The 12,893-nt window shown below is 47.4% G+C and overlaps 1 protein-coding gene across 1 annotated transcript in view; it reads left to right on the forward strand.

The window, feature by feature from the left end:
- PDIA4 (protein disulfide isomerase family A member 4) overlaps window positions 1-12,893 on the forward strand; it is a 147,917-nt gene that overhangs the window by 60,919 nt on the left and 74,105 nt on the right. The window contains exon 5 of the mRNA XM_086964915.1: window positions 4,168-4,373. Within this exon, the coding sequence (XP_086821041.1) occupies window positions 4,168-4,373 (206 nt within the window). The remainder of the gene's footprint in view (window positions 1-4,167; window positions 4,374-12,893) is intronic.

Here is a 12,893-nt window from a genome sequence, read left to right on the forward strand (position 1 = left end):
ACCTCGCCACTAAATTGGGCCGAAAAATAACTAACCCAATCATCAGCTGAGATGTAATTGACTGGGATCTGCGAGTCCCAAGACCCTCCCCACTTAACTACCTGCCAGAATTTAAGTTGGTTTGTGGACAGACTAGCCTCGTATAGTTCCAGCCAGCATTGGTCATCCCATGCAATCCTTGCTTGATTTAGCACTTTCTTATATTTGGCCCGCTCTATTTTAATATCCGATGTTACCCTGGACTTAATAACAGCGATCAAGGAACTGTGTGCTATACGGCAGCTTTTATTATACCATTTAGCGCCCAGGGTTTTTTTGTCTGTTTTCGACGAGCCACCCTGTTTTGTAAAGAAAGATTTAAGTTTGGAAAAAAGACTCATGGATTTCAATAATTTGCTCCTCGGCCCCCATTTTATCCATCACTGATTTCGCTTTTGCAGTGGCAGTTACAACTTCCGTTGAGATTTTATCAATAGTATCTGGGACTTCTAGGATCCGATCCCATCGTACAGTTATTTGTAAGAAATGTCTCAGCCGTAGTGTACTTAGTGGTGTTCCTTATGGACACGTCACCATCAACTTTAAAGTTGATTAATAAAGGATTGTGGTCGCTTTCAGGCCTGTCAACTATTTCCATATCAACTATTAGACACCAGAACTCTATTTTGATAAGGAAGTAGTCTATACGGCTAATACTATAGCCGTTATCAAATGTGGCTTTTCCTGCTTTATCAGAGACAGACCTCCCATTTGCTGCCCTTATGTCCCACTCCAGACATAACCCAAGCCATTGCAAAGCAGCTTCAGTGACTTTTTTAATTGGTGATAAAGCAAGGCTTTGAACATTCCATATTCGGTCTATTTCGGCATAGCAATTGTCTTCCATAACTGGTAGGGGTTCAAATGTACAGTTTAAATCCCCTGCCACTGCTACACCCTTATCCCGTCCAATACTGCTCAGTAGGAGTTCTAGGTCCTCGATAACTTCTGGACTCTTACCACCCACTCGGCCCCTTGCATATATGTTGATTAAAAACAAGTCTCGTTGGTTAGCTCTGCTAAGTTTAAGGCCCTGTAGATCGGCACTGGGGACAGATATCTCATGAATCCTGTAACATAGTGATGTTTTATTCAAAATAACAAGTCCCCCAGATGGGCGGTCCTTGTTCCCTTTAAGTGCTGGTTTGTAAAAATTCAAATAACCAAGGCGGAAGATAGCATCAATTGACCAACTTTCTTGAACGACAACAATATCAAATTGCTCGATAAAAACTCCCCATTCAACCATGTCCACTTTCCCCTTCAGCCCCGCAATGTTCCAGGACAATATCTTAAGTGTATTTACAAGATCTGCCTGCGGTTCGTCAGATGAGGTTGCGTTCCCCACAATTCTCTTACATAAAATGGTGTTGTTTACACACTCATCTACCAAATTCGAAACATTGGGACCCATTCTTACTTGATCACCCAAGCAATTGATTACATTATTATTTTGGTTATCAGTACTTGTAACCATCACCTCGAGGCTTGTATGATAAGGGGAAGTTTTCTCATCAGAGCACATATGCACCCTATGGTTCTGTTCCATTGGCCCCCCATTATGTCAGTTGACACCGTCCAATCCACACAGCGGTGCAAAACGATTCGAAAGATGAGGCATGAACATTGGGTAATAAGTAGCCACTTGTGAAGGGTATCTTCCTCTAAAGCTTACATTTCGATTGTGTTGGTTTTGACGAGAAAACTCTCTCCCTTGGCTGAGTTTGGGGTAGAAATAGTGCAGGGATAAAGTTTGGACATCACCTACTCTACCAAATCTTGGTTCTCTATTAATGAACTCAGCTACCCATGGCTCCCTGAAGCTGATAACAACACATCCCCTTCGAGATCTTTTTTTACTGTAACCTACCCAGTCTACTCTCCTAACTGTTAGGATTTCTGTCTCGACATAGGTGAGAGAGGACGGTTTTTATTTAACCAAAATTTAACTTTGTTGTATAGCTCACTGTGGGTTTCCACCCTACCCTCGCTCAAAGGGGCAACTCCTGTCAAGATTGCGGTGTATGGCAATGATTCTGGAGGAAGATTCACACATTTTTTCTTGGGTGGAACAGTATTCCTAGTCTGTGTGTTTTGTGTTACTGGTCGGAATGATTTAGATGGCCCTTTGAGGTTGGCATGTGGTACATTACTCGAGACAACTTTATGTGGGATAGGCACTACCGCAGTCTGCTTATTTAAATCTGCAGCAGTTTTCTGTTGTGGGGCCTTATTGGTAGATGACACCTGATTTGCAGTTTTACCCTTATCTCCGTTGGCCGGCGCCCTTTTTTGTACATTCGTTTGGGCTGGACCCTTGGGGCAACTAGATAGTTGGCGTTTTTTCAAAATGTCAGAATTTTCCCTCACCAGTATTTCCATAGTGTCCATTTTAACGTTAAGCAGTCTGGTCCGCTCAAATAGGGGCAAGAGGAGAGATTTAATTAACACCTCGATTTTATCTAAAAGTGTACCATCAACATTAGTGTTAGCTGTATTATTATCACTCACTATAAGGTTTGGGGGTATCTCTGTTATGTTATTTTGAGACAGAGGCTCACTATTAGTTTTCTGAACCTTTTTATTTCTCCCCCTCTGGGACGAATCTACCCTTTTCCTTTTGTTAGACTTCTGCGTGTTCCTATTCTCCAGAGTTGAAAGTTGTAATGCAGACTCTGGGCTTTTAGTTACACTAGAGGAAATCGAAATGTCTGTCTCAGTATTGAATGAATTATAATGTAAAGAGCTACCTTCTAATATAGAATCTTGAGTGTTTTTATCAGCTCCCCCCTCCAGATCTGACTCAAGTCCGACAGACACAATTTCTGAGGCTATATTGTTACGGACCACTGACTCAAGCTGTGTTAATGGGATAGGGGAAACAGCATCGCTAATTTTACCTAGGGAAGAGCGCATACCCGTAACTATGTCAAGAGATAAGCGTTTCTCTGCAAGAGCAATTTCTTTTTCTAGGATACAAGTCGTACGTTTAAAAAATTGGTCAATGGTGCCAGTAAAAACTCCATTTGTGGTGGATACTTGAACTTGTCTTTCTTTTCCAGAGCGTAGGGGCATTTTGTATAAATATACGTTACCACACTGGCAAAGGACAACAAAACAATGGACGATAAAGCAACCACTACGAGACTAACTAAAACAAACAATACCAGATAACACAAGGGGAAGTTTAAAGGGGGGTGGCCCGACCCAACCTCTATCGGCCTCGGACGGCCACAGACGGTCCCGCCCTTGTCCCGGGCTTCTCCCGGCGCTCTCCCGCGTGTTCCCGCGCAGCGGTGCTATGGGATGTTTAAATAGCAGTTGGGACAATTAGAGGTGTGCCTTTACCGTGGTCCGGGGCTCAGTGGGCGGGGCTGGCAGGGAGAGCGGCCAGGTGTCTTCAATCGGCCAGCAAGGACTCCTGGAACATCGAGTCCTTGCTCCTGCTCGCAGCCCTGCCTGGCCCCACTGCACCTTGTTGATTTGCTTTCAGTGGCGCCCTGTCCTTGCCACGAAGCGGGACCCGCGAAGCGGGTTCCGCGAGTAGTTAATTAAAAAACGGGATCAGACGTCTAGAGTCACGGCGACGATCACCCAGGCTCCAAGCTGCTCCAAACACGAAGGATTCCCTAATCATTCCAAATACACTTTGAACCCAACCCCTGGCCGGCGCTATGTATCTTGGGGAATCTGCTTCAATGTAAGCTACAGACGATAGGGAATCTATCTCAGTTTGCTGATAAAAATTTGTGGGAGAACCTAGAACACGTCAAAATATGATGGAGTCTGTAATGACTGGGGCACAGTAGTCTGGACATTGCTTTGTGTTTTTTGGGTGGGGATTTGTAATTTAAAAAGTACTGATTAGTCCTAAATTAATCTACTACAAATTAGACGCTTGGTACTTGTTTATGCTGCTTGCTTATTAACTAAATACTGTGTAAAGTTTTTGAATCAGTAGTGCTATTCACCAAAAACTGTTAAATGCCCTTGTCTTAAAAAATAAATAACATTTTTTATAGTCTCTTTGCAAGACACCTAGTGATTTTATGAAGGTACATAACTCAAAGGAAGTATTACCATCCTTTCTGCTAAAAGTAATATAATATATATTTTGTCTGGTTGTAGGTGTGGACACTGCAAAAAACTGGCACCAGAGTATGAGAAAGCCGCTCAGGAGCTCAGTAAACGCACCCCACCCATTCCTTTGGCAAAGGTGGATGCCACCGCTGAGAGCGAGCTCGGAACCAGGTTTGGTGTATCTGGCTATCCAACTTTAAAGATGTTCCGCAAGGGCAAAGCTTTTGAGTACAATGGTCCAAGAGAGAAATATGGTAGAGTATTTTTCTTCTATATCCTTGGTATGCAGGGAAGATTTGTCAGGTTGGGAGGGCATTGTGTCTACAATAGAATGCCTGATATTATTATTATTTTTTTTTTTTGCCTCAACCTAGAAACTGATGAACAAGTGTACATTTATGCACACAGCATTCAGTGCAATGCTTTCTCATGCTGTTACCTTTCAAAAGCAGCTGTGGCAGGGAAGAGTGATGCTACAAAAACAGGCAGTCCTAACTCATCCAAGGCAGCTGCTAGGTGCTCATAGGGAACTAAATCTGCATCCATCATCACCAACAATATCAAGTCATCTTCTTTTACCGGAAAGCACTGTATTCTAAAGGTCAATGCTGTGCTGATGCCAATGTGAGAACCCTGTATGATTTTTTTTTCTTTTTTACCTTAACTGACTCTAAGCTCTCTTGATAGTTTCATATAATCTGGCAATCAGTTAATGAACATCACTGAGCCAGGACATGACTTACTGCATTGTTAGTGAAAGAATGTACTTGCATCAAGAAAAGGCCCTTGTTTACACCGCCTTTCCCTTTGTACTGCAAACCCTTGTAACGTTTAGAAGTGCAGTCTGAACTTGAATTTATGCAAAAACAGTTGATGGACAGAATGCAGAACAATGGCATACATTCACCCCAGTACAGAGATCTGTGCCTAAATCCATGGTTTTTAGGTTTCGCCTAAGTGAAAGCTGCGCACTGCGCAGCTTTTCGCGCAGGCGAAAACCTAATGAGAATACTATGTGGCTTGGGAATCCGCCCTCTGTTCTATTGGCTAGCTCCATGAATGGAGGCTAGCCATTGGAACAGAGATCTGTCCGTCATGGCCGGACCAGATTCGTGGGCGTTGCGATTTTTTTCCCTCTCCACCCTTTTCTGATCGTCACGGCGGCGGTGGGTGCTTGCTATTTTTTTTTTTTTTCGTGTATGTTTAGGTATTTTGACGTTTTCGCTCTTAATGTCTTGGGAGCGCTGTACCTTTCCTTATAGCGCCTGGGAAGCGCTGTACTTTGCCTTCAAGCGCCTCGGAGCGCTGAAATTGCCATAGCGCTCAGAGCGCTTTATTTTTACTCTAGCGGCTGCCCACGCCGCATTTTTGGCCGACTGTGCGTCCCCTTTGGCCGGTGCCTACCCGGCATCGCCCGTTTATTTGGTCAACTCAAGGGAGCCAACCCCTCGGTTGAAGTCAGTCCCCGCCTGCCTGCCAAAAACGAGCCGCCACGCTGCCCGCGACGACCCGGAAGTGGTTGGTTGGCCGGTCGGCCAATCACGGCGCGACCTGGCCGGAAGTCCCGCCCCCACAGGCAGAGGGGAGAGAAGGAACGAAGAAGAGTCCTGCAGCCGGCGCCTTCCACAGGGCTCCCAGGAGTGAGGGAGAGCCCTGTGGTAACCGGCATTGAGAAGCAGAGTCCCGTGCTGCCGAGAGGAGAGCCGCCGCCGCACAGCAATCCAGTGAGTGCACGGGAAGCTCAAAGAGGAGAGGGAGGCGTCGGGACACATTGCCGGTGTCTGCCCCCCCCCCCCCCCCCCCCCCCCCCCCCCCCCAGTAGCGCGATCTCTCAGGGGGGCCCTTTCCTCAGTGGTGAAGAGCCCACGAGGCTCCAAGGCTCTGGGCACCTTTTTGTTATTTGTTATTTAGAGTCCCCAGCGAGGGTCTCCAACGAAGGTGGCATTTGTGTGGAGGAGCCTACCAAGGCTCCCGGGGGCAGTGTTTTAGTTCGAGTCCCCTGAGAGGGACTCCACCAAAATCCTGGGGGCATTTGTTGTTGAGCCCCGAGAGGCTCAGGTTGCATTATTGGTCCACGAGAGGTTCAGGGGGCATTATGTATTAAGAGCCCTGAGAGAGGCTCGAGATGCCAGATTTGACTTGAATTTAAGCAACTACTTTGCACTATAATCACAGCCGAAACGGAACTCCTCACTTGAGGTCTGTTTTGCGTTGTAGTTTCTCCTTACTCCCGCCACTTTCCCATGCACATTTATTTTTGGAGATAAGCTTCACATTTATTCATACCACGTAGTACTGTCCGGCCTGTCTAATATTATACCTGATATCCTTTGGCATGATATTGGCTAACAAGGAGTGATGAGCGTGAAGTGCATATGGACTCAGCTGGCGCATATGCAGGTCAAGGCAGGAGGGACGTTCAAAGACTTAACTGGAAGATAGCTATTAAGAATACAAAACAAATCTGTGCCTTGACTCTTTTGGTGTTCACAAAATGTTATCTGGATATTAAATGTACTGTATTTAAAACACTGAACAGGCTCATTGTTGGCCTAGAACATCCACACCTATTTAATGGTGCTCCTAAAACTACAGTAGTCAGCCATATGAATACATACAATAGTGCACATTCTGTAATATAAAATTACGTTTTCTCATGCATTGCAAATGTCTTAAACACTTTATATCGGTCGAGAAAAGAAAGTAAAAAGAGCATGCTGAAAGTGGGCTTATAAAGAAAAATCCGGATTGGACAGTCTTGGCCTAGAAATGTCAATGTGAAGCGAAAGAAGAAATTCCAGTTAGTGGATTCTGAGTGCACCTAAACTATAAAGAAGACCTCCACCAATATTAGTTGGAGGTATAGTTAATATGAAAATGGATTCCTGGGGGGGTGGGTGGGGTTATATTTTTGTATGCATATAGTTTATCACAGAAGGGAATCTGAACAAGGTTTTTACTAGAGACCATTTTTCAAGCACTCTTTTCTTCTGACATGGGTCAAACATGCACACCACATGTTAAAGAAAAGTTTTTACTGTTTTTCTAGCAATGTAATACTAATTTCGAAGCAATGGCCAGCAAGGACTCCAATAAAGCTCCAACGTGCATATACTAGGCGAGTGAGTTTATTCACTTGTACGTCCAAACTTCATTAGAAAGGGTAACCCTCTAAACTTCCACAAAAAAATTAAATCTATTTCTTTCATTATTTTAGACAACAAGGGTCCTATTTTTCAGTTTTTAATCATTGTATGTAATACCGTTCATTCCTCCATCATTGTAATGTCCGCATACCTCATTCAGTCAAAGGCCCATTCTTGCTATCTTGTAAATTGTCCAAGAAAGGTTATGAATGAGAAGAACATCTAGTTTGCATCCACACCAGGGATGTATTGTCCCTAAATGCTGTTTTGTATATTAGACAACTGCTTTTTATTTCCCGCATAAGTTGCAATCGTGTGCGATAGTGAGGTCCATTTCAAATAAAGATGTTTGTTCCTGAGAATAGAAATTTGCCTAGCCTACGAGAAGGTAAGTTTCAATTCCTATTAAGGACGCGGAGGCGAGGATTATGCTCATTCTCTCTTCGCTTTATTCAACAAAATTTCACAGCAGCTCATCAAACTTTTTTTCAAAACTACATTTCCCAGAAGCAGGAAAAAACATAAGTCTCTTGTAGTCCTTCTATAGTGTCCATGAATCCTGGCCAATAACTGCTGCTGACACCCCTTGCACTTCCTCTTTCTTCGCTGGAGGATCCCTTCCATCATTAACCAGCCTGCTTCGCATTGTCGTTTCCTGAAAGAAACCACAGTAATCAAACATCATTCTTCAATCATGAAGGAAGTCAAGCAAAATATCAACACAACTGAAACATGTCGGTATCTTAACAGAACTACTTCCATCATTAAGGCATAGAACCATTTAAGGGAGTATCAGAAACAGAAAAATCAAGAGGCAATTACTTGCCACCATACGGGGCGGGCCAGCAACCCATGCGCTTGCTGGGAGGGATAATTCTCGCCTCCGCGTCCTTAATAGAATTGAAACTTACCTTCTCGTAGGCTAGGCAAATTTCTATTCTATGTCAGGACCGGAGGCCAGAATTATGCTCCTTCAAAGCTTGTCAATCCCTACCTGTGCCACATTCAGCAGCGGTTTAAAGTAAAACCTTTTAAAGGTTGAATCCGAGGACCAATCCGCTGCTCTCATCAAATCTTCCAGGCACGCCCCTAGGCTGAACGCCTTTGAAGCCATTGCTCCTCTGGCAGAATGTGCACCAAAAGTGCTTGTACTGATGCCCGCTCCTTGCATAACCCAACGCACCCAACTGGCTATCGTGGGCGAGGACACCGCCCTGAAAGGCTTTTTGAGGGCTATCAGGAGTTCTCGTTCGCCTGGGGGTCGAACTTCCTCCGTGGCTTCCTCATAAGCTTTCAAACATTGCACCGCACAGAGTTTAGGTGTTTCCGCAAAAGCAGGATAAGAAATCGTGCAAGTATTAGAATTGGTCCTCGTACTCACCGTAAAAGTCACCCCTTCCGGGGAGAAAACTCTTGCCGTAATATCAAGAGCACTAACATCTGAGACTCTTCTACATGACACCAGGCAAAGCAACATCGCCAACTTGGCGGACAATTCCTTCTGTGACCGAAAACGATTCGGTTGCCAAGATAACAGCAAGTTCAGCATTTGATTCACGTCCCAAAGGACCGAATAGCGAGGTTCCGTAGGAAGAGACAACCTAATGCCTCTAAGAAGCTTGCATACAAAAAGGATGTTTCCCCCAAGGGTGCTCCGTCAAGCGGAGCATGTCCTGCCGAGATGGTCGAGCGGACAGTATTGACCGACCTGTATGCTAGGCCTATCTGAGCCAATTCCGCTAAATAGTTCAAAACATGCGTCAGATCGGCGACCACGGGATCCACTTCCCGTCGCATACACCAACATACCCACCGTGTTCATGCTGATCGGTACCGCTTAGACGTGCTGTCTGCCCATGCTCTGGACAGCAGGAGCTCAGCGTGGCCCGAAAGGCCCGGCAGGCGCCAACGTTGCCTGTAATCCGCCATGCCATCTGCTGGAGCGAGCCCTCCTCCAGCAGCCTGTGGGGAACCCCCTCTGGACTCAACAGGAGTCGGGGAGTTGGTTGGAGTCGGATTGGAAAATCCCAAGAAAGTTCCAGTAGAACTGGAAACTAAACTTGCGACCTCCAACATGGTGTTATCAGGACCACCGAGGACCTCTGTCTGCGCACCTGGGCTGCCACTTTGGTGATCATAGAGAACGGTGGAAACGCATACACCTTCTCCCGACTCCAGTCCTGGGTGATAGCGTTGGACGCCACCGCCAGGGGATCCGGCCTCCAACTGAAGAACCGGGAAGTTGGTGATCCAGCCGACACGCAAAAAGGTCTATGGAGAAAGGACCCCAACCGTCCTGTAGTCCGCGGAAATCCTCTGGGTCCAATTTCCAAACACTGGCATCTCGAAGATGACGGGCGTGCCAATCGGCCTCTGCGTCCCGGGAAGGTATTCCGCTATGACCGATACCTGATTGGAGAGGCAAAACTCCCAAAACTGTTTCGCCAAGGTTGCTAGAGCCTTGGAACGTGTGCCGCCCAGGTGATTGATGTACCTGACTGCGGACACATTGTCCATCTTCAGAGGAACTGATGCCTGAACCCTGTCTTTGGTCCAACAGCCGACCGCAAAAGAGCCCGCTAGCAATTTGAGGGAATTGATATGAAGTTGCTGTTCTTGCGGAGACCAGCTTCCTCCTGTGGAGAATTCCCCACACCGTGCCCCCCAGCCGGATCGACTGGCGTCTGACTCTATGACCAAGTCAGGTGCCGAACCGCATATGGCTCTCCCGTTCCAAGCCTCCATGTGGGACAGCCACCACTCCAATTCGTCGCGAACTTCGTCCGTCAGCGGAACCACCTGAATACGTGAGGCCCTTCCGGAGGTGGTGCACCTTTAAACGCTGCAGGGCCCTGTAGTGTAGAGGCCCCGGAAAAATCGCCTGAATGGAGGCCGAGAAAAGGCCCACTAGCCGAGCTATCTGCCGCAAGGATGTTCCCTGCTTGGCCAAGGTCTGACGAATCTCGTGGCGGATCTTCGCTACCTTTTGTTATGGGAGGCTGAGAGTGGCCGACACGGAGTCTATCACAAACCCTAAGAAGGAGGCTTGTTGAGTCGGGACGAGAAGAGATTTCTTCTCGTTAATAACAAATCCCAACTGCTTGAGCAGGGACACCGCCATCTGCAGGTGAGTCCTGAGAGTCACCGGACTCTGGGCCATGATAAGAATATCTTAAGAAACAGAACAGAGGCAGCACCAAGGATGAAGTAGCCAGGACCATGTAGTATCAAAAATAAATTCTTTTATTTTCTCATTTATAGGACAGCCAACGCGTTTCGCTCCCCAACCATGGGCGCTTCGTCAGGGCAAGGGTGTTTGTCAGAACTTGAAGCGACGAAAATGACGTCAATGGAATCGTTTGATCCGAACAGTACAGATGCCTATGCCAAAATTCCGATATCCGGATAATGTTTTAGCCACGTCAAGGGTTTATACGTAAAAGACACAATTAATCCAAGAAGGTGATATTCCAAAGATTAGTGTAAAATTTCTGGCATCCAAAGAACAGCACATGCGCAGACCATAATAAGCTGCCACCAAAAATGCTAAAGAGCGTCCTGTTAGTGCGGTGTCCCCATGACGGATTCGATCGAATTCTGTTCTGTTTCTTAAGTCTTTGTCTGGATTTCCAGTAGGACCAAACCGCAGCAGGTCCTGGAGGTTATCAGCACAACATTAAATTGGACATTAGAGGGACATCGGAAAATAGAGGTGCTGGCTGCAAGATCCGCTGTGGAACTTTTTTCTCATGATAAGAATATCGTCCAAATAGACGATCAACCCGACACCCCGAGCCCGTAGATATTCCACAGCGGGTTTGAGGACCTTGGTGAAGCACCAAGGGGCCGTGGAGAGGCCGAACGGAAGACAACAAAACTCGTAGGCTTGACCCTGCCAAAGAAACTGAAGGAACTGTCTGTGTGGAGGAAAAATTGGTACTACTAGGTAGGCATCCTTCAAATCCAATCGAGTGGCTGGAGTACATCCCGCAGCAGGTGCATACCTTCCATTTTGAAGTGTCTGTACACCAGCCATTCGTTGAAATCTCGTAGATTGATCACTGGCCGTTGGCCCCCATCTGCCTTGTCCACTAAAAATATGTTGCTGAGAACCCGTAGGGTGGATATCCGTGCGACAAATCGCCCCTTTCCGCAGCAACTCCGCAACCTCCTCGCTCGCCAGCGCCGCAGCTGGTGTTGAGAACAATAGTGGGCGGGGACGCACTCTTTGTTTGGGAGTCCCAAAGAACTCTATCTGGAAGCCCCTTACAGTTTGAAGCACCCATGCGCCCCCCGTTAACGCTTCCCAAGCGGGGAAAAACTGCCCCAGCATGCCCCCCACTCGCAGTTGCGCCCCGGGCCAAACACTCACCGTTGACATTGCCATCCTGGCCTCTGTAGCTTCCTCGTCCGCGGAATTTCTGCCCTCTTGTGGGATAGAAGTTGTTAAAGCGCTGGTCAGCCTGGTATTGGCCGCGTCCGGAGCATTGCCCCCTTTATTGGGGTTGCTGATTCTGTCCCCGGCCGGGCGGGCGGAGCCTGCCCCCACTAGCCCCACGGAAAACCCGAGGGTTAAAAACCTGCTTTGTTTGCCTGCGCTTTATCTAAGGATGTGAAAGTGGCGACAAACTCTCCGAGCTCTTTAATAAACGCTCGCCAAATAAGCCGCCTTGCGCCGAGGCCCCTGCCTCTGAACAGGCCAAATCCCCTAGCTTGGGATTGACTTTGATCAAGAGAGACCTACGCCTTTCTGTGGACAGGGCGCAGTTTGCGTTCCCCCATAAAGCAAATCGCGCGCTGCGCCCATGCCGACAAAACCTCCGGGTCAATCCGGACACCCGAACTCCGAGCCTCCTCTGCCATGTCCAATATTTTTGTCATGGGACCGACGGCATCCAACAACTTGTCCTGGCATGCGCGCCAGGATCTATCTATCCCTTTCTTCGGGTCCCTGATAAATTTGGCGAGGAAGGTCACAATCTTACCCTCAATCTCCGGGGTGACTGCCACTTTGCCTGACAGCGTAGGGCGGGGACATTCAGCCCTCAGTCTGCTTCTGGCTTCGTTTTCTAGGGGTTTTCTTAGACGGGACGCCACATATAGTGCTGCTTTTTCAGCTGGGACCCACTCTGCTGATCTAGGGTGCACAATTTCGTTGGGATCAAGCATATCCGCTATCCCAGTCCTCGGAGGGTCAGTAGACCCCGAAGGCCTCCATGACCTCGAGGAGCCAGCTTCGTCGTCTGGAGTCTTCTCCAAGCCCCCCCCCCCAACCCCCTCCCCCCTTGGGTCTGCGACGCCACACACAGCGCCCTCTGGCGGGCGGAGGACCGCATCGCGGTCGGGAAAAGTGGCGGAGCCGCGTCAGGAGCGCCCTCGCGTTCCCGCGGCTCGACAGGGAATCTGTAAAGGCACAAAACAAAATATACACAAATCCCCTCAAGTAACCGCCCATAGGCTAACCACTAAAACCCCACAACAGGAGTAAAGGGAATGCACTTATCTCGAGCTGCCGAGCAGCGAAGAAAGAGGAAGTGCAAGGGGTGTCAGCAGCAGTTATTGGCCAGGATTCATGGACACTATAGAAGGACTGCAAGAGACTTATGTTTTTTCCTGTTTCTGTGAAAT

The sequence above is a fragment of the Lissotriton vulgaris genome, chromosome 4_1 (genome assembly GCF_964263255.1).
Source record: "Lissotriton vulgaris chromosome 4_1, aLisVul1.2, whole genome shotgun sequence".
Classification (NCBI taxonomy): Eukaryota; Metazoa; Chordata; class Amphibia; order Caudata; family Salamandridae; genus Lissotriton; species Lissotriton vulgaris.